This window comes from Hemiscyllium ocellatum, chromosome 2 (genome assembly GCF_020745735.1).
Source record: "Hemiscyllium ocellatum isolate sHemOce1 chromosome 2, sHemOce1.pat.X.cur, whole genome shotgun sequence".
Lineage (NCBI taxonomy): Eukaryota > Metazoa > Chordata > Chondrichthyes > Orectolobiformes > Hemiscylliidae > Hemiscyllium > Hemiscyllium ocellatum.
In genome coordinates this window covers 10,221,463-10,244,489 of record NC_083402.1, presented here as the reverse complement: position 1 = coordinate 10,244,489, position 23,027 = coordinate 10,221,463, and the positions used below count along the sequence as shown (strand labels likewise).

Sequence of the window (23,027 nt, the reverse complement as noted above, 5' to 3'; positions counted from 1 at the left end):
CTCTCCATCACTAAAGTAAAAGTCACCGAGTTGTGGTCACTGTCCCCGAAGTGCTCACCTACCTCCAAGTCTAACACCTGGCCTGGTTCATTACCTAGAACCAAATCCAATATAGCCTCCCCTCTTGTTGGCCTGTCGACATATTGTGTCAGGAAACCCTCCTGCACACATTGTACAAACACCGACCCATCTAATGAACTCGAGCTATAGCTCTCCCAGTCAATATCTGGGAAGTTAAAGTCCCCCATAACAACCACCCTGCTACCTTCACTCTTTTCCTGAATCATCCTCGCAATATTATCCTCTACTTCTCTAGGACTATTAGGAGGCCCGTAGAAAACACCTAACAGGGTGACCTCACCTTTCCTATTTCTAACCTCAGCCCAAACTACCTCAGATGGCAAGTCCTCTTCCATCGTCCATTCCACTGCTGTGATACTATCTTTGACAAGTAATGCCACGCCTCCCCCTTTTTTACCCCCATGTCTGATCCTACTAAAACATTTGAACCCTGGAATGTGCAACAACCATTCTTGTCCCTGTTCTACCCACGTCTCTGTAATGGCCACAACATCGAAGTCCCAGGTACCAACCCAACCCACGCTGCAAGTTCATCTGAGGAGCAAGATGCTGCCTGACCTGTTCTTTTCCAGCACTACATACCCGAGAGAGCTTCTACAAAGTCTTAATTCCGATGGTTATGCCAACAAACTAATGTAGGAAGGAGCACTTATAGTGTAACTTAACTTGAATTCTAAACAATGACTTTGTCATGGATAAAGAATGATAGTTTTTTTTTAATGATGCTGAAAGTAGAGCAGACAGATTTCAAAGAAAGTGCTCATTGCTTGGATATTAATGTGCCCATCCATTCCCATTTTGACTTCCATATTTTGTAGCTATTAGCAAGTCCCAAGTCCCAGAGTGTTGACAAAATTTCCATTTGTGGTCATAGGCCTGTTTTTATACATCGGTGACTTTATTAACTCTTTGCATAGAGTGATGTATAAACTTGCAACAAGTACTTTAATGAAAATTTAACTAGAAATCCAGTATTTAAGGAGGTACTGTTGCCATTAATATACTAACTTGACTATTAATATCCTGTGGATTTCTGTTGGTTAGGTTCTATGTGGACTTTAATGAACTTGTACTCAGAAATACATTTTGTATGAAAATTTGAAATAGGGGAGAGAGAAGAAGACGGCTGATGTATTTTTTTCTATTTTTGTGGTAGATTTCAGACATGTTGACCTAAGTGATTGATACCTGTGTGCGCACACTTTTTTTTTTCTTTTCCTTGACTATGATAATTGATCCATAGAAAATTCTAAATGCATTTTAAATAAATGAGCAGCAAAATGTGACAGGACTAATTATTCACATCATTGTTGAAATAAATATTTACACGTTTTAAGTGTTTTAATTAGTTTCCACTGGTACCAATCTAAACTTTTATCTTTTTATTTTGAAGGAACTGTCAGAACCACTTCAAAGATTGGAATGTCAACTGCAGAGGCTGCCACAAATTATTGGGAATGTAGCTGATAACATTAAATCAAAACGGCAAATTCTGGCAAGCAACTTGAATCTTCGAGGCGAGAGAATTCTGTATGTTTTTTTCTTCCAAGACCCTGATAAATTGAAAGCGATTGTGGATAATTTGGAGAGGAAAATTAGAGCTCAGAATATTGGGTCGGAGAGCTAATGTGTACCAGCAAGCAGATAATGTTTCTAACACGTGGTTAATCGCTTCTGGAAAAAAGCCTACCTCGAACCTGAACAGCTCTAAATGGTTGTATAGTAACATTTCAAAAACATGAAAGACGTAGTTTCTAGGGAAATGTGAATACTGATTGAGCATTTAATGCTCTTAATAAAATATTCTTCTAGCACTTTTTAAAATTTGTTTTGTATGCATGTGTAAGATATTGCAGGCCTTTTTAATCAGAATTTATGCTTTATTTTTAATTTACTTCAATTAAAATGCAACTCTAGACTCTCCTTGTGGTGATTTGGAGGTTTCAACAATCCTCATTACACTCCTAACCATAAAAGTAAATATATCTGATCAAAGTATCTGAAGTTCCTGTATTCTTAAATATATATTTATGATTTTTCTTATTATAGAACAACAAAATTAGCAGTATGTGGCACATTTTGCATCCTAAGCTGTCTGAAAACATTTCATGTGTAATGAATTAATCTTGTGTAGCTGTTATATAAGCAACTATTATGATTTTGTGCACAGCAATTACATTTTGATAATGTTTGGCGCTCCATGTTGGGGTACAGTAGAAAATCTCATGTACAGTACTCTAGCATTGTAAACCATTGAAGCCATGGTTTATTTGAAAAAGCACCTCCACTGAGGGAGAATTTCTTCAGTGCTGCATTGAAGTGTGAGGAGCTCATTAACTGCAAATCTGTGGGTGGAGTTGAGCTACCATTTTGGTTTGTTTGATTTATTAACATCTTTGACAATAAATTTGCAGATTATAGTAATCAGTTGATTTTGTTTTAATATTTTTGACTAATTTTTCAGCCTAAAGCTTTGATTACCCTAATTATGTATCTAAGGCCCAGTCTTAATTTTTACAGAGCCAGTTTTAACTTTAATATTTTGGTTTATTGGGGACTATTTTCTTGAACCTTGCCTTATTCCTTCTAGCACAAAGATGAGGAATAAGCAGCTGAAACTTGTTCAGGTGACTATCTCTCTGATTATATTGCTTCTGGGATTTCTGAAAGAGACAGCTTTATGACTTTGTCAGCAGTAAGGATCCACAACAATGAGGCCTTGGCATCTCCAGTTTCCTTTTTGGGTTTTTTTTTTGTTTGACAGTTTTGTGAGGTGGTAGTGTTGTGGTAATGTCATTGGCACTAGTAATCCAGAGGACTTATCATAAATTTATCAATTTAAGGGAACCATTCGGGAAGGAAAATTGCCTGATCTAATCCACATACGGCTCCAGATACACAGCAATGTGGTTGATTTTTAACTGGACTCTTGAAATATAGCTAACTAGTCACATGGTTGCATCAAGGTTCTTAAGGAAAGTTTTTCTTTTAAAGGAATGAAAGCAGAGTGCTTAGTATCAGCCAAGACAACAAGTAACAACAGCAACCCCAACCCTGTCAATCCACCAGGTCTTCTGAGAGCTGGGGGAAAAACTAGAACGCTATTGAGAGCTGTTCCACATTCTAGGCATGGAACAGCCTGACAGTTTTGCAATGCTCTAAACTCCTCCATTATCTCTTGGGTCTGTAGAGGTGGCAGTACAGTCAGAATGGAATTGCTAGAGACACTTAAATATGACTCAGAACTGCATGAGGTTTCATTTGGATCAACTGAAAAATAGACTAAGCAATCAGCAGCGTGTTTCTATCATGAATGTGTTGAAGTTGATGAATCAATATTCCTCGCAGAATGCCACTTGAAAGAAACAGTAAAGGTGACGAGCTAAGGATAATTCAGGAGTTTCAAAGTCCACTGCCAACGGTGGCTTTGGTAACAGCAGGCCAAGCTAGTTGGGTGCTTAGTTGCTCTACTAAGTCTGCTACAGCTGATGAGGGAACTAATGAGAGGAGAAACCTACTTGATATTGGCATGACCAGTCTGTCTGTTACTCGTACCAATACTTCAATGAACAGATGAAACTGTAAGTAGTGCACAGTCCTTGGATGGCCAAAGTCCTGTCATCCTATTGAAAATGAAGTTCAGCACTCAACTCATCTGGGGCATCTTTGAGACACTGGGAACCAGTAGCAGCAGAATTGTATTCGGTTACAATCTGAGACTTTACTACCTGGCATATCCTGCACTCTACTATTGCTATTGTACTGGGAACCGATCCTGATTCAATGAAGACTGCAGGAGAGCATTCAGGAGCAGCATCAGCCATATCTAAAGAGGTTTGAGTCTGTGAAGCTGCAACACAAAACTGGTGTGTCAAATGGCAAAAGTAGTATGTGATAGATCTGTGATCCCACAACCAGCATTGGAGTAGAGTACAAAGTGATTTTGGAGTTGTATAGTGCAGTTAGACCACAACTGGGAGGAGGTTCACCAGGATATTGCCTGGGATGGAGCAATTGGGCTATAAAGAGTCTAGATAGCTTTGGATTGCTCTTTTTTAGAGCAGAGAAGACTGGGGAGACTAATAGTGGTAAGGAGTAGCTGTTCCTGCTGGTTGGTTGAGGGGTCAATCACAAGAGGACATAGTTTTAGGGTAAAGAGCAGGAAATCAATGGAGGGAATTTGAGAAAAATCTTTTTCACTCTGGGTGGTGGAAATCTGGAATGCACAGTCTGGGAAAGTGGAAGCCGGAAACCTTAACCTCCTTTATTTATATTTATATGCCATAACATTCAAGGATATGGAACAATACAGGAAATTGGGATTAGCATGCCAATGAGCTAAAGGGCCTTTTTTGTGCTGCATGACTGTGTGTGACATTCAGTCATGAATGATGATGTTGGACAATTAACTATCTGGAGAAAGAACCTCCACAAATAATATTATCCACCATGATGTGACGGGTCAGCATGCCGGTGCAAATAATGAGACTGAAACAATTTAAATTTTCAGACTGATATTTGCTTGCCTCCAGAGGTCCTCTATCACTGCTTACTCACTCCACATGATATCCAGGAAAAACCAAAGGCACTAGATACTGCAAAGGTTATGGGACGTGATAACGTTCCAGCAATTGTACTAAAGACCTGTGCTCCAGAATTAACCCTGCTCTTAACCAAACTATTCTAGCACATGTAAAGCTCTGGAGCTTAGCAATGTGGAAATTTCCCAAAAAACTCATGCTCTACCACCCAGCAGGATGAGGATGGAAAATACATGGGAACGTTACCACATAGCACTCCTCTCCAAGCCAGGCACCATCCTGACTTTTTTTTCAAACTGTATTTCTGTTTCCTCGATTTGCTCAGTCAAAATCCTGAACTACTTTCTTAATAGAACTGAGGATGTACCTACACCTAATAGCTAAAGAAGTTCAAGCTCTAACTTCTCAAATGTAATTGGGATGCGCAATAAATACTGTCTAGTCTGTAATGCCTACTTTCTCGAATAACCTTATTTTAAAAAAACATACATACTCTTTGTGTTGTCTCCAAATTGGAAACTGCTTTAGGTGATGTAAAAGAGGATGTATTCCCCACTTTCTGGTTTCTGTAAAAATGTAAGCTGATGGTGTAGAGGACTGTGAAGAAGGTTACCTAGGTGCCATGGGACCTTGAGCAGATGGGTCAGTGTGCTGAGGAGATGCAGATGGGTTTAAATTAGATAAATGTGAGGTGCTATATTTTGGACAGGTAAATTAGGGCAGGACTTGTATGCTTAATGGTAAGGTCCTGGGGAGTGTTGCTAAACAGAGACCTTGGAGTACGGGTTCATAACTCCTTCGAAGTGGAGTTGCAGGTAGACAGGATAGTGAAGGCGTTTATTATGATTGCCTTTATTGGTCAGTGCATTGACTATAGAAGCTGGAAGGTCATGTGGTTGTACAGGAGATTGTGTGTACTGTGTGTAATTCTGATTTCCCTGCTATCGGAAGGATGTGAAACTTGAAAGTGTTCAAAGTATTTTACAAGGATGTCAATTTCTACAGGGAGAGGCTGAATGGACTGGGGTTATTTTCCTTGCAGTGTCAGAGGCTGAGGAGTAACTTAAAATCATGAGGGGCATGGATAGGGTAAATAGACGTCTTTTCCCTGTGGTAGGGGTGGTCCAAAACTAAAGGCATAAGTTTAAGATGAGAGGGGAGAGATTTAAGAGATCATAGTTCATTCTGTTGAACGCCAATGAGTTTGGTTCCATCTGATAACCTCTCCCAATAAGACATCTTCATTCCTGAGCCTCCGCCCCAAGTTGAATGACAAAAATTTGAGCAAAGATCAATAGTATGAATGATAACCTGAGCAAAATGAACAAACTTCACGTTTGAGAAGGAATTTGATAAGTTTAATCCGGGTGTCCCTCAGGAGGTGGGGTGGGAGGGAAGAGAGGGAGGGAGGGAGGGTGACGGTGACCTTTTCATAGAGGTTTGTAATATCATGATCGTGAATAGGGTCAATAGTCAAGGTCTTTTCTCCAAGGTAGGGGAGTTCAAAACTAGAAAATATAGGTTTAAGGTGAGAGCGAAAAAGATTTAAAAGGGATTTAAGGAAAAACTTTTTCATGCAGAGGGAATGTGTATATGAAATGAGCTGCCAGAAGAAATAGCATTTAAAAGGTATCTGGATGGGTATATGAATAGCAAGCATTTAGAAGGATTATGGGCCAAATGCTGCCAAATGGGACTAGATTAATTTGGGATATCTGGTCAGCATAGACAAGTTGGGCTGAAGGGTCTTTTTCCATGCTGCAAATCTCTATTGCTCCAAGACACTATATATAGCAACTGCTCCAAAGAAACTCTTTTGCAAACTTTGTTTTTTTTTCAAACTGGGAGACTGTGCCAAAAACATTTAATGGTAAGTTAGATGTCTGATCACTGTCAGACCACACCTAGAATACTGTGTACAGTTTTGGTTTCTTTGTCAATGGTAGAATATACTGTTATTTGAGGCAATTAGACCAGGGTTCACTGGGTTCGTTCTGAATCAGTAAGGGAATCCAATTTTGTGAGAAAAATGCAGGAAATTGAATTGAGGGTTATCAGATTGAATGGTGGAGCAGACTCGGGCTAAATGTCCAAATTTTGCTGCTTGGACTTATGGTTAGCTGCATTATTTTAAAATAAGCTCATTTATTCCAACATAATGCAGTTTGCTTGGTTGTTGAGGTATGAGAGAAAAAGCAGGGAGAGCTTGTTGAGCAATCTTTCTCATTCTACACAATACTTCTGAAGGCTCTCTAAATGAGCCTTTTAGTTTAATACATTTGTTCTTTGAATGCTAGCTAGGCCCACATTTATCTTCCTTCCCTAATTGCTCTGGAACTGAAGAGCTTGTTTGGCTGTTTCAGGGTGGTTAAGAGCCAATTACATTGCCATGGGCCAGGAGTTACACACAGGCCAAATTATCCTCTTCTAAGATATTTACTAATCAACCTGTTTAGGGATCCCCTCTTGAGCAGGTGAGAATTGGAATGCTGGCCTCCTGGTTCAGAATTTGGTGTACTGCCACTGTACCACAAGAGCTGTTCCTTAAGGACGTTAATTAACCCATTTGGCCTTTTGTAATAATGGATGATGGTTACATGGTTGGAGTTAGCCTAGCTTTCTTTTTAAAAATTCCAGATTTTGTTGAATCTGAATTTTACTATTTTCTGTGGTGGAATTTGAACTAATCCCCAGAACTTTGACACTACACTACCCTGTCTCAGATGAGCTTGCAGAAGCTGTAATAACTATTCCTGTGGCAGGCAAAGTAATTAGTACCCTCAACCTTTTAATTTGTCTGTTACATTCCAGCCTAATATAGAGATCATCTCATAATGGTCTATGTACCACACTTCAATATGCAATTTAGCTGTCATCACTACTCTCAGTAATTTCATTTTCTTTCCCATGTGCAGCAGTTGTTGCCTGGCTTCATTTTGAATAATTGATGGCCATTGAGATAGCAGGCTGCTTCTTGTGCTTACGGGTCTATCTATGCCTTCTCGTGGATGGTTCACTGATGCTGACGTGGAGAAAAATGTACTGAGAGATGAGGTGCTGCCTTGTACTGGTGCACTTTTGATGTTTTCTCACCTAAACTGACAAAAAAAATGGTCTTGTTGTAGTTTTGTTTCAAAAGTGCAACTGTAAACAAAGCTGACTGTATAATGTATTCCCAGGTATGCAAGTTTTTGCAACGATGAACATTGGGGCAATATGTGAGAACTGAAATTGAAGTCTGGAGGAGAACCCTGCATCAGAATATATGATAATATGTAAGCTATATGATGCAACTGAAAGAGTGCAAGCTTGGATAGCAACAGAACCTGGGAGGTGGCTGGGCAAGTTAATTAAGCTGTTGATATGGAGTCCTTGTTTTTAAATGGAAGTGCACAGTGCAGTGCAAAAATAAAATTTTGCTGAACCATTCAAGTGACTCGTTAGGCCTTGGTTAGATCATTGGGCAAGATTTTACAGCCCCTGCCAACTGTTGTTTTGGTGGGGCATCTCACCTGTTCTCAACCCATTCCCCATTAAACAACAGGTGTGTGAGCATCTGAATTGACAGCCTAATTGCTATTTTTTTAAAAAAGGGACAATTGAGCTGGTCAATGCAGGACAGGAGCGAAAATGGCAAAGTGATAATATCACTGGACTAATAATCCAAATTTGGTTAATAAATTTGGAATCGTGTGCTCTTGTGGCACAGTGATAGTGTCCCCCACTCTGAGCTAGGAGGCCTGGATCAAGTCCCACCTTCTCCAGATATTATGTAACAATATCACAACAGGTTGATTTGGAAAATGTGTCTGGGATTATGAATCTCAATATTGGTGATCATCTCAACTATCAACAATTTTTGTAAAACAAAAGTGCTTCACTGATACCTGTTATGGGGTGCAATCTAAAATGGCCTGTAGGAAGCCATTTAGTCATTAGAAATAGCCAAAAAAAAAAATTGCTGGCCCTGCCAATGCCACCCATGTTTCAAGAAATAAGCTCCAACTAATACATGGTCCATTCTGTAATGTGGTTGATATGATCAGAGGGGTGGGAGTCTGAAAGTGTTCTAAGAATATTCTTTGAAAAGATGTGGAGGGGTAAACATCCATTATGAAAGGTCAGGGCCACCATACCTCTCCATGATTTTAACTCCCTTTGTTCCTCCTCGTCTAACCTCCCAAATCTATTGCCCATCCCCCTGCCCAAGCAACCTTGTCCCACAGACACAATGAGCTGAAAAGAATCTTTCTGCATTGTGTGATTTGTAGGGAAAGCAACGATGTATAATTAAGCTCTCCTTCCATTGTATTTGGTGCCAGTTTTATGATATGAAACTATTGTAAAATGAAGGGGCAAAATCTCTTTGCAGATTGGGGTGACATGGTGGCTCAGTGGTTAACACTGCTGCCTCACAGCACCAGGGGCCCAGGTTCAATTCCAGCCTTGGGTGACTGTCTGTGTGGAGTTTGCACATTCTCCCCTTGTCTGCATGGGTTACCTCCGAGTGCTCCGGTTTCCTCCCACAGTCTAAAGATGTGCAGGTCAGGTTAAATTGGCCATGCTAAATTGCCCGTAGTGTTAGGTGCATTAGTCAGAGGGAAATGGGTCTGGGTGGGTTACTCTTTGGAGGGTCAGTGTGGACTTGTTGGGCCGAAGGGCCTGTTTCCACACTGTAGGTAATCTAATGTGCACAAACTGCAGCTCATTGTGTAAGTTGGTAAGTGATGTTACAGACATGGACAATACTCTTGTGCATGAGCTTGTCATTACATGAGCACACCAAAACTTTCAGTTGAAAGTTGCAGACTGTGTCCCCTTGGGTATATGGTTATACAAATGAAGCAGAAGTGCTGCAAGGTTGAATTGAGGCAGTAATGCAAATGAATAGAAAACACTGGCATTCATAGTTCGATACAATCTTGATGATATTGATACAACATGCATAGCCTAGCCAAACCTCTGTAGAAATCATGAATAACTTTGAACTAACTACCCAATAGTTAAACGTTCTTTTCATTTTGTTTGTCCTTAAACGGTGAACAAATATGTGAAACTGCTCTCATCTAATAACAAATAGGACTAATTCCATTTCACTTTTAATTATTTCACCAAAGAGCATTTTTATTATTTTTCTTGTATATTAAATTTCGCCTTCCCCCTGCGTTCCTCATTTTATCTTGCACATATTATAGCTTCCTGGCTGCATTCTCAGATTTAGTTCTGCACTGTCCCAACTATTGCTTCCTAAGCCATTCTCCAATTTCATTTTATTAGTTAAAGTTGTCATGCTTTCATAGAACTGTTAATGCATTGTTCAAAGACCACTATGAGGCTAGTCACAAAAAGTCTGAAGGCACTGATCAGAGACAGTTTCCTGTCTTGAAATCTGTGTTGGCTGCTACGTGATGTGTGCCTTACTTTGACATATTCTATCTGACAATGGTTACAACAAAACATCTTGAACCAAGAGATTGCAGTGGTTGACATTGTTCATTCTGTACAGCATTTGGTATTGTTAAATGGCCTGTTACACGTTCTGCCCCTCAACATTGCAGCATTGTTACAGTGAAGAAGGAGGCCATTGTGTAACCCAAATGGTCTCTACTTTGTGACCTTACGTGTTTGCCTTTTAAAATAGCATTCTAATTTTCCTTTCATTGCTTCAATTAAATCTGCCTCCACCACACACTCAGGCAGTGTATTCCATACTTAACAAATTGCTGGTGATGCTTTTGACTCTTTTTACTAGTTGCCAATCTGTGTCTTTTTGTTTTCAATCCCTTGAGTTGGGAACAGCTTCTCCCTCCTTAGACAAGACCTGTCATGATTGTGAATACCTCAATTAGATATCCCCCTCCTACCTTTCATAAGGAAAACAGGCCAAACTTCTTCAGTCTTACCTTCATAACTGAAGCTCCTCATCCCTTGAACTATTCTTGTAAACCTGGCCTGGACAATCACAAAGGCCAACCTCTCATCTGTAGAATCCATCTACCAGGCCCGCTGTCAAGGAAAGGCCACCAGCATTCTTAAAGATCCATCCCACCCTAGCAATGTTTTCCTACAACCTTTACTTAATCAGGGAGAAGGTACAGAAGCCTGAACACGCACCAGCGGTTTCGCAACAGTTTCTGCTCTCCTGTTGTTAAGGTAGCGAATGAAGTCGAACTCTTAACAATTGCCTGTACCAGTGTTTTATGCCGCTGCGTACCTCTTATTTACTATTTATACTACTTAGCTGTGTGATCTCCCTGTATTGCTCATAAGACAAATCTTTTCACTGTACCTCGGTACATATGACTAAATTCAATTCAATTTTCTGCACTTCCTTGATGCCTTCAGGTTCTTTCAGCTAATATGCAGAGCCATCTTTTGTGATTCACATCTAGTTGTTTACTTTCTAATTTGAGGCAAACACTGAAAAAGGTGGTGTTGCACTGGAGCTGCTTACTGGAGTTGTCTTTTGAGCAGAGGTCTCTGGTGTTAGTTGTATGTTAACCTTGTTTCTTTTGGATGCTCTTTCTCTGAGCAGCAGTTTTAAAATCAAGACCAATAAGTGAAGTTGCTGGATCTTGCAAATTTTGCAATTTAAATTTTTTCCAACTTTTTTCACTGCATCTTCATGAGTTGAATCCTGATGATTTTAATGTGTTTATTAATTATTTGCACATGGTAGAGAGTGAACAAATTTATCACAAGGTCTAAATTTATTTATACAGTTATCAGCTTCGGTTTGCAGAGATTACCTTTGCTCCGTATCTTAAAACACCTAATATTGCCACTATCTCTTGACACAACCACATAAAACTAAGCCTGTGATGGAATCAAGGAGAAAAATCACTCATCTGAAAACGAGATATGGAACAAATAGACTAAAGATAGCTCAATCCCCATAATGTATTTTATAAGCAGTTTATGAATTTAATGGACTCAAACTGACCACATCTATTTCTATGGACTTTAATAACAATGCAGATCTTAGTAGACCTTTCATTTCTAGTCTGTAAATTTAGGAGACTACATTTTCAAATAATTACAATGCCAAATAATCATTAACCTAATTGTGCAATCCTTTTATTATTTTATATTTTAATTTAATCTTGCCATTTTCTATGTTTCTTATGCATTATGATTGCTCTTTTTTTTGTATCACCACATTATCAGTTGCCTCCATGATATAGGTTTATAACCTCACTCACCAGAGGGAATTATGTTTATTGTTAGCTCTCATCAACATAGAATCCCTACAGTGCATATGGAGGCCATTCAGCTCATTAAATTTGTACCAATGCCCAAAGAACATTCCATTCCATCTCTGTAACCCAGCATCTATAATGGCTAATCTACCAAGCCTGCACATCTTTGGACTGGAAGAAAACCCATGCAGAGACAGGGAGAACGTGCAAACTCTGCACAGCCAGTCACCCGAGGCTGGGGTCAACCCAGGCTCTTGATGCTGACCTCTGTGCCACCATGCCATTGAAGTTGTTTACATGTTCACTATCCTTTTTACTTATTTGTGAACCTGCATTTTTTAATCTTTGCATTTCACTCTCTACTTCTCAAACTACACCTATAGATCCATACTGAATGACTAAATGATTGGGCCCTGCCTGGTATTTTTGTTGTTTATAGTTTATGTTCAACTGTTATCATAAAGTGATGTGCTCTTTGTACTTGTTTGGTGACATTCTTTTTTATCTTGTGTCAAAATGGAAAAAAGTTAAAACAAATATAATAAAAGTTTTAAAAAATTTCTCCCTGGTCTATTGCTTGCTCCAAATATGAACCATCCCATTCATAGAAATGCTACTTTCTGAAATGATTTATACTGTTTTATTCAGCAAAAGCAAGGCCATAACTTGATCCCTTCCTGAGACAATCTTTGTAAATTTAGTTACTAATGAACTATTGCTAGTTGTCTATAAGGAATCTAATACGTTCTTAAGGAATATCATGTACAGACCCAGAAAATACTTTACAGTTATGGATTGGTTCTGATAATACGAACAATTTTTTAATTATATTGTAAGGCACAATTAAAAATACCATTTACATTCTTAAATTTCTGAAAAATAATTCTTGATTAGCACTTTCAGGCTCATGCTGTTTGTGAGGGATTATGGAGGGTAGGCACAGTAAAGCTGATTAATAAAGGTAAAGTCACCATTGTCTTAGCAGACAGTAGGTATGCTCTTTGAGGCTGAACCTGAGGGTCACCACACCTCCGGTGAGGGGAGAGGTTGAGAAGAAGATTTCTTCATGGTAACCTCAGACATTTGGTATCACAATTCTAAATTGGTATTACAGACCAGTCCAGTCAAATGAGCTAAACTGTTGGAAGACGTTTGCTTCTGGCAAGAACCTGCATGAAGAATATGTTAATATGAGGAAGCTTATGCCTACATGGTTCTGGCTGGCCAGTAAATGCTTCTACTTTTACCACCTGCCATAGGTGTGTTGTAATTTGGTTGCTTGGTCACATCATGGCACCTTCTTTGGCCATCAAGACCTGAAATGGTAGGTAGGGAACACTACCCAGTACATTGGAAGACTTCCCATCTGACTGAAGAAAATCTCCTGTAACATCTTGCAATAATTTGAACAATAATTAGCACATATACCTGTGCTAATAAACTTTATAATTTTAAAGAAATTAAGAAATAAATCAGTGTGTAAAGAATTAAAATGATTTTCCTCACCAATGCTTTGCATAATTTTAACTGTTTATAGAGGTACATGAAATTTTGTAAGGTAAATAGGATATTCTTAGAAATTGTTCTAACTCCAATTGTGATTCAGTTATCTGCTCGATATTTGCCTTTGTGTCTTATTTAACTTGATTAATTCATGTTACTAAAAGACGTAGTGCAGTAAATAAATAGGAATAGATAATGTTTGAGTCACTATTGAATCAGTTCAAAAGGTTTATGTTTGATATAAATTAAACTGTAGGATATTCGATGAGAAGTATCATGTTGAGTAATAAATGCAACTTTCAATTTGTGCTTAAGCAAAGAATGATTTTTTTTGTAGTAATTTTATATATTAAAAGTAGTGTCATTATATCAAATAGGAAGGAATTTTAAAAATCTGAGAACAGTTAGGATTCATGACTTTTTTTTTCTATTTGGTTAGCATTGAAGTTAGAAGATGGAGAGCAGAGAGTCTCATAACTGGTGTTCTGGATTCAATCTTTACTGCAAGCAGTTATCTACACAGGCTCAGCAGATTATCAAAGCCATTCGATATGAGCATATGAGGAGAATGCAAAACCTGGGAGACAACAAATGCTGTGAGTTGTCACAAGGAGTCACCATAGTGAGCGAACTTTGATTTTGCCACAAATGCACAGCATAAATGTCCTTCTATTAAATCAGGTTTACTCTTAAGGAGGTACGATGGGATAACAAAAAGCATTTGTCATATGAACCCTGATTTCCTGAGGACTACAGATGCATAGAATTGGGGCAGCGGAGTTGAAATCAGACATTCTGATGAAAGACTGCAGAGCCTTGTTTTTATTCACATACAGGATTAGAGTGATGCTGTCTGGGACAGCATTTATTACCCATGCTCCTTTGTCTTTGAGAAGGTGGGGGTGAACCATCTTTTTGAATTGCTGCAATCCATTTGGTGTAGGTCCACCTGCGATGTTAGGATTTTGACTGAGTGACACTGAAGGAACAGTGATATGTCTGAAATTTTAAATCTGTTTCTCTCTCCGCACTCACTGCTGAACATTTCCAGCATTTTTGGTTTTATTTCAGATTTCCAACATCCAGATCATTTTGCTGTGGTGTTGACTTTGAGTCTGCTTGTTGTATAAGCCTGGCTAGGTTCCTTCTCTGGCATAAGCTTATGAGTTCAAGGCTATTCCTGTATTTTAGATAGTAGCAGTGTACAAAAGAGGATGCTGTCTATTGGCTCACCCTGAACAGATGGTCTACAATGATTTATCATGTGATACTGAACAATTGTGGCATTATTAAGATGAGCTGAGGCCCTATTTCAGCCGCGTGTTGAAGATTCTGTGGTTCAGCTTGAAGAAGTGTTGCGGAATCTTTTGTCCTGTAACAAGGTCCTCAGTTAGTTATGAAGCTGAAAATGTGTTGCTGGTTAAAGCACAGCAGGTTAGGCAGCATCCAAGGAACAGGAAATTCGACGTTTCGGGCCAGAGCCCTTCATCAGGAATCCTGATGAAGGGCTCTGGCCCGAAACGTCGAATTTCCTGTTCCTTGGATGCTGCCTAACCTGCTGTGCTTTAACCAGCAACACATTTTCAGCTCTGATCTCCAGCATCTGCAGACCTCACTTTTTACTCCTCAGTTAGTTATCACCACCCTAAAGTTTGTCAATTATCTCTTTATTGCTTCTGATATTGTGCTGTGCATAAATCGATTATCAATTGATGCACTTCATAGCCTGGGATAATCCAAAGATAGGAGAAAGTGAGGACTACAGATGCTGGAGATCAGAGCTGAAAATGTGTTGCTGGAAAAGCGCAGCAGGTCAGGCAGCATCCAAGGAGCATCCTCCCTCTACAATCTCCTGCTCCTTGGATGCTGCCTGACCTGCTGTGCTTTTCCAGCAACACATTTTCAGCTCTGATCTCCAGCATCTGCAGTCCTCACTTTCTCCTAGAAGATTTTAACCTACTGCGAATCCTCTTGCAAGGATGCCTTCCTTGAAGAAGCTTTCTTCCTCCCTCTACAAGTCTCCTGCTCCTTGGATGCTGCCTGACCTAATCCAAAGATGCCTCAGTATTTAGAGTCAAAAAGAAGGATAGCTTGCTAGAGGTTCCGAGTAAATTAATAGTGGATAGGAGACAGGGACTAAATAAAATTAATGTAAGTAAAACGACAATGAGAACACATAATATATAAATAAAATATACATAATATCAAGCAAAATTTGGGATCAAAGGATATGGAGAAAAAGCAGGAACAGGCTATTCAGTTGGATGGTCAGCCATGAATATGACAAATGGCAGAGCAGCCTTGAAGGGCCGAGTGGCCTACTTGTGCTATTTTCTATGTTTGTCATTTTTAACTAAAGTATTTCTTAATGGGGAAGATAGAAGCAAAATAATATAAAGCGTTGGGAAGATAGAAATACTGGAATAGGAGTAGGCCATTCAGCCTTCCCCATCCTTCTAGATTGAGGATGTAACCAAAAAGATTGATGTGCGCAGAGTGGTAGGTGTTGTCTACGTGGACTTTAGAAAAGCCTTTGACAAGATTCTGCATGATAGACTAATTAATAAAGTTAGATCACATGGGCTTTAGGGTGAACTTTCCAGGGTGGTAGTGTAGGGTTTTTTCATGGATTGAAGGCTAGCGACCATCAATATTCCGCAGGGATTGGTGCTGGGTCTACTGTGATTTGTCATTTATGTAAATGATTTGGATGCGATTTGGAGGCATGGTTAGTACGTTTGCAGATTACACCAAAATTGTTGTCAACAATGAGGTCAGTTAGCCAATTGGCTGATGAGTGGCAGATGGAGTTTGATTTGTCTAAATGTGAGGCATTGCATTTTAGTAAAACAAACAAGGGCAGGACTTACAGAGTGCTATGGGCCAGAGGGGACCCCCTCAAAATATATTCAGAAAGTAGCCGAGCCCCTAACATTTTCTTATTTTAAAGGTAAGTGTGAGGTGCTGTGTTCCAGATGCAATTTGTTTGGTCAAACATCTTGAAGTTAAGGAAAACATAATTTATTCAAACACTTAGATGAAATACAACAAAAGAAAGAGTAACTTGGATTGACTTAACTCTATTGGGTAGCGTAACAGAATAATAGATTATTTTATTACTAAATAGTAACTGTTTCAATATAGTAACCTCCCATAAACAGACGCTTGGCAAAGCAAATTCAGAAAACAAATTGTCTCACATGCAGTCCATAGAGTCATAGAGATGTGCAGCTTGGAAACAGAGCCTTTGGTCCAACTCGTTCATGCTGACCAGATATCCTAACCTAATCCAGTCCCATTTGCCAGCATTTGACACATATTCCTCTACACCCTTCCTATTCATATAGCCATCCAGATGCCTTTTTAATACTGTAATTGTACCAGCTTCGACCACTTCCTCTGGCAGCTCATTCTAGACATGCAACATCCTCTGTGTGAAAACGTTGCCCCATAGGTCCCTTTTATATCTTTCCCCTCTCACCCTAAACCTATACCCTCTGATTCTCCAATCCAGGAGGATAGAACTTCAAAAGACACCAACAGTAGACCCAGCAACAATCCCTGTGGAATATTGATGGTTGCAGACCTGCAGTCTAAAAAAGATCATAACCATAAGATATACGAGCAGAAATAAGGCCATTCAGCCCATCGAGTGCTCCACCATTCAGTCATGGCTGATAAGTTTCTCAACCCCATTGTCTCGCTTTCCTCCCGTAACCCTTGATCCCTTTGATAATCAAGAACATATCTATCTCAGTCTTCAATATATTCAATGACCTGGCCTCCACAGCCTTCTGTGGCAATGAATTCCGTAGATTCACCACTCTCTGGCTGAAGAGGTTTCTCCTTATTTCCATTCTAAAAGGTCTTCCCTTTACTCCAAGGCTGTGCGCTCGTATATTAGTCTCTCCTACCAGTGGTCCAGGCCATTCAGTATTTTATGTGTTTCAATTAGGTTCCCCTCCGATCCTTCTAAACTCCATCGAGTATCAACCCAGAGTCCTCAAATGTTCCTCAGCTCTTCATTACTGGGATCATTCTCGTGAACCTCCTCTCAACATGCTACAGGATCAGTACGTCCTTCCTGAGATATGGGGCCCAAAACTGTGCACAATATTCCAAATGTGGTTTGACCAGAGCCTCAGAAGTATATCCCTGCTTTTATTTTCAAGTCCTCTCAAAATAAATGCCATCATTGTATTTCTCTTCCTAACAGCCTGTAAGTTTACCTTGAGAGAATCCTGGACCTGAACTCCCAAGTGTCTTTGTACTTCAAACTTCTGAATTTTCTCCCTATTAAGAAAATAGTCCATACCTCTATTCTTCCTACCAAAGTATATGGCCTCACACTTTGCCACGTTGTACTCCATCTGCCACTTCTTTGCCCACTCATCTAAACTGTCCAAATCCCTCTGCAGCCTCCCCGCCTCCTCAATGCTACCTGTCCCTCTACCTATCTTTGTATTGTCTGCAAACTTAGCCAGAATGTTCTCAGTTCTTTCATCTAGATCATTAATGTACAAAGTGAAAAGTTGTGTTCCCAACACTAACTCTTGCAGAACACCACCTGTCCCTGACTGCCATCCTGAGAACCCTTTTATACCATTCTCTGCTTCCTGCCAGACAGCCAAGCTTCTTTCCTTGCTAATACCTAGTTTCCTGTGCCGCACCTTGTCAAAGGCCTTCTTGAAGTCCAGGTAGATAACATCCATTGGCTCTCCTTGGTCTAACCTGCTCATTAGTTCCTCAAAGAATTCTAGTAGATTTATTAGGCATGACCTCCCTTGATGAAATCACGCTGACTTTTCCCTATTTTTTGGAAACCCTTTCAAGTATTCAGAAATCTCTTCTGTCACAATGGATTCCAGGATCTTATCCACGACTGAGGTAAGGCTAATCAGTCTGTAATTTTCAGTTTTTTGCCTTACTCCCTTTTTAAACACAAGTGTCACATTAGTGAATTCCAGTCCGCTGGGACCTTTCCTGATTCTAGCGATTCCTAAAAGATCACCACTAATGCCTGCACTATCTCTTCAGCTATCTCCCTTAGAATTCTGGGGTGTAGTTCATCTGGTCCAGCTGATTTTTGCACTTGCAGGCCACTAAGTTTTTCTAGCACCATCTCCTTGATGATGGCTACCATAGTTTTCCTTTATATTTCTGGCTAGCTTACCCTCATATTTAATCTTCTGTCTCCTTTTTTTGTTGCCCTCTGTTGATCTTTGTAAGCTTCCCAATCCTCTGGTTTCCCACTGTCCTTCACCACATTATATGCTTCCTCTTTTGTTTTTATGTTGTCCCTGACTTCCCTAGTCAGCTGTGCTTGCCTCATCCTCCCTTTATAATATTTTTTTTCCTTAAAAATAACGCTGCACTACCACCTTCTGTCTCCAACTATCAAGCCAATTTTGTATCCAATTGGCAAGCTCACCCTTTAGTTCATGTGATCTAACTTTACGAATTAGTCTATCATGCAGAACCTTGTCAAAGGCTTTACTAAAGTCTGTGTAGAGAGAGAGAATGTAGCAGCTAGGAGAGATTCACTGCCTTCGAATCCTGTTGAAACACCAGCAACAACTACTGAAAGTTAATTAAAAATCTTGGATCTGTAAGACCTTGACCACACCCACTCGGGCTGCTTCTATTGTTCCAACTTAAAACATCCCAACAGCTCATAAGATGTTTATCTCTTAATGACTGCTCAATGCCTGTCCCCAATCTCTCTCTAAAATAAACCAGGACCTCCTACGGCCACAGTGTCATAACAACACCAGCTAGTGTTGTCAAACAGAGGGACCTAGGGGTTCAGATACATGGTTCTTTGAAACTTGCATCACCGTTAGACCCTCTGATGAGAGTCCACCCAGACCCATTACCCTAACTAATGCACCTAACCTACACATCCCTGAACACTATCGGCAATTTAGCATGGCCAATTCACCTAACCTGCACATCTTTGTGGACTGTGGGAGAAAACCGGAGCAAACTCATACAGACATGAGGAGAATGTGCAAACTCCAGACAGACAGTTGCCCGAGGCTGGAATTGAACCTGAGTCCCTGACGCTGTGCGGCAGCGGTGCTAACCACTGAGCCACCATGTTGCCATCTCAAATGGTAGATCTGGCTCCAACAGATAATGGCCTATTCTTGCTCCTAATTTAATTTTTATTATGGCGTCACTGGCTAGGCCAGCATTTATTGCTCAGAGGTGATTTAAGAGTCATCCACATTGCTCAAATCTTTTATGTCTCCATTGATAAATCATTCCCAGCATTCTTTCTTAAGTCTAAAGTTGATGACTTTGCACTCCCCCCACATTGAACTCCATTTGCCACAGTTTTTCCCACTTACTTAACCTAGCACTGACCCATGGAAAGAATTTGTTGCTCACACAGTGGGTCACCAAAGTGCAAGCCAAAGAGATGCCAAAGATTTCCAACTAATTTTAGATATTAATTTATGAACTAGGCCAGAATTGACAGACGTGCTGCCTTAGTAATTAACCTGTCTAGATAAAATTGCAGTTTGCATCACAGGAGGAACTGAAGATATGGTTCACAGAAATTGAGTAGTTAATGATCTTAAAGTACAGCAAATAGAATGGGTAAACCAGTTCCTACTTATTGGCAAAGGAATGATAAATTATGCATTTTGCTGCACTCGAGGGTCTTAAACTAGGGACAAGAACAATCAAGGCGATGTGGTTAGCATAGTAAAGTAGTTGTAACAAAGAACTATTGCATCTGAGAACCTGCAAAATTACAGAAGCAATTACAGAAAAAGCAACCTGGCAATTTACAGGATATGGATCAGAAACACTCGACAAATTGCTTTGATAAACAATATGCTGTTCTTTATTTTGTACTTTGCACTGTTCAAAGATACATTTTCTATTTTTGTTCTGAGTCTTGTTAATGTAATTTATGCAGTTCAGTAGAGAAGCAATTCAACTTTTAAAGCTTTCCAGTTGTGTGCTGACCTTTACTGTTGCATGAAGTGGATGAAATGATGGGGCTGCGAGGTGGTTACGTCACAGAACATTTTGTTTGCCTCCTGATTACAAAATAGCTGATACCGAAATTCCGAACGTGCGTGCTAATCATTTTTATGTATTATTTGACAATTTAACGTGTTTGGAGACTGACGTAATAACTGGACTTTGTGCCGATCTTGTTCATGGATGCTTCTGGGGGCAAGTTTCATTGAAGCTAAACATGGTCACAAAAGTGCAGCATAACACTGTAGTTCATTACTTGAGGAATAGAATTTAAAAGCTGTAAAATAATGCTAATGCTAAACGTATGTTTATCATACTTGGAGTACATTTAAACAAATGAATTCCAGAGAGGTGATGGCCTCGTGATATTACCGCTGGCTTATTCATCCAGAGTTTAGATCAGAGTGGTGCTAGAAAAGCACAGTAGGAGAGGCAGCATCTGAGGAGCAAGAAAATCGACGTTTTGGGCAAAAGCCCTTCATCAGGAAATCCAGAGACCCAGGTAATATTCTGGGGACCTGGATTTGAATCCTGCCACAGCATATGGTGGAATTTGAATTCAATAAAAATCTGAAATCTGATGAACACAAAACCACTGTCGAGTGTTGGAAAGACCTATCTGGTTCACTAATGTCCTTTAAAGGAGGAAACCTCTTTACCTGGTCTGGCCTACGTGTGACTCCAGACCCACAGCAACGTGGTTGACTCTTAAATGACCTCTGAGCAATAAATGCTGGCCTAGCCAGTGACGCCCTAAAAAGAAATAAATTAGGAGCAGGAGAAGGCCATCAACCTTTGGAGCCTGCTCTACCATTCAATAAAATTATGGCTAATCTGCACCATTCTAGTCACAATTTTACCAAAATGATGCAGAGCCTATGAAAGAAATGCGAAATAAATTTACAAAGAAAATGAAATATTAAAGATTCTAGAAAGCCAGTTGAAGGATGGAACAATATAAGTATTACACATTACAAGAATGCATGTCCTAACCTGACAACCACAGTTTAAATCTGTCTCTTTATAGATGAATTCCTAGTTAATGGCTATCACCTACATAGAACCAAAAAAGGAAGGCTTGCATTTATACAATGTTTTTCATGATAACAGGATGTCTCAAAGCACTTTACAGTCAACAAAGCATTTTTGAAGTGTAGATACTGTTGTAATTTGGGAAATGTGTCAGTTGATTGATGTACGCCAAGCCTCCACAATCAAAATGTGATAAGACCAGACAGTCTGTATTTATGATGTTGACTAAGGGATAAGCCTTGATTCAGGTGCCATGGAAAACTTCCCTGTCCTCCTCCAAAGTAGGACCATGTGATCTTTTATGCCTACCCAAGAGGACCAGCAAGGTCTGGGTTTAAAAGTTCCTTAAACAGTCTAACATTGGAATGTTAATGTTGACTTGTGGGATGTGGGTGCCTCTGTCTGAGCCAGCATTTATTGTCCATCCCTGTTTGGCCTTGAGAATGTGGTGGTGAGGTGCCTTTTTGAACTGTTGCAGTCCACCTGCTGTGGGTTTGCCCACAGTGCCAGTAGGAGGGGAGGCCTCCCTTAATGGTATCAAGCTTCTGGAGTGTTGTTGGAGCTATACTCATCCAGGCATGTGAGAAGTGTTCCATCACACTCCTGACTTGTGCCTTGTAGATGATGGACAGGTTTTGGGGAGTCAGGAGGTGAGTTACTCACCGTAATATTCCTAGCCTCTGACCTGCTCTTGTAGGCACTGTTTTTATATGGTGAGTCCAGTTGAGTTTCTCATCAGTGGTAACCCCCAGGATGTTGATAGTAGAGGATTCAGTGATAGTAACACCATTGAACGTCAAAGGGCAGCGGTTAGATTGTCTCTTATTGGAGATGGCCATAGCCTTGCCTTTGTGTGGACCACATGTTACTTGCCATTTGTCAGCCCAGGCATGGATATTGTCCAGATCTTGATGTATTTTAATATGGACTGCTTCAATATATGAGGAATCCATATTGACACCTTCCATCCCTGCACTGATGAGTGGGCTTTGAATCCAATATTTGCTGAGTCAGAGGTGAGAGTGCTACCAGCTAAGCCATAGCTGACACAATTAAACAAAATTTATGCACAATTAATACAAAGAGGGTTGAACTATCACAAAAGAATGCCACAGATCCATACAGTCATAGAGATATACAGCATGGAAACAGTCCCTTCAGTCCAATTCAGCCATGCTGATCAGATATTCTAAATTAATCTCGACCCATTTGTCAACATTTGGTCCATGACCCTTGTTATGAAGATGAAGGCGTGTACTGTACCTTTAAGAAAGAGTGAACTGAGAGATTACAAGCACCTGTTTATAGGACTAGATGGCAGTCCCAGAGTGTACTGTAAAATTGAAGAGATGTAACATTTAATTGTGAAATGGATACCTGAGTTTTGGTTGCAGTTTTGACAACAATTTGAATTTAACCAATCAATTTAAATTATGCCCCAGAATACTGAAACCCAATCAAATTTGATTATATTGTTTTGCTAGCATCAAACCAGTGAGATGATCCAGTGTTGAGGGGTGTTTTAAAATGTGGATCTTTTAAAAATTGGCCAGAGAGCAACTGCCATTGAGACAGAAATGAAGGGAGGGCTATCATCTTGCTCTCCAAGAAATTAGGGAGCACTCTCTATCAAAGGGACCTTTTCATATGAAACATACTTGCAGTAAAAAAA

The 23,027-nt window shown here is 39.8% G+C and overlaps 1 protein-coding gene across 1 annotated transcript in view; it reads left to right on the top strand.

Annotated features, from left to right (window-relative positions):
* haus3 (HAUS augmin-like complex, subunit 3) overlaps positions 1-2,505 on the top strand; it is a 35,877-nt gene extending 33,372 nt beyond the window's left edge. The window contains exon 5 of the mRNA XM_060842721.1: positions 1,475-2,505. Within this exon, the coding sequence (XP_060698704.1) occupies positions 1,475-1,708 (234 nt within the window). The 3' untranslated portion in view covers positions 1,709-2,505. The remainder of the gene's footprint in view (positions 1-1,474) is intronic.
* The last annotated feature ends 20,522 nt before the right edge of the window (positions 2,506-23,027 follow it).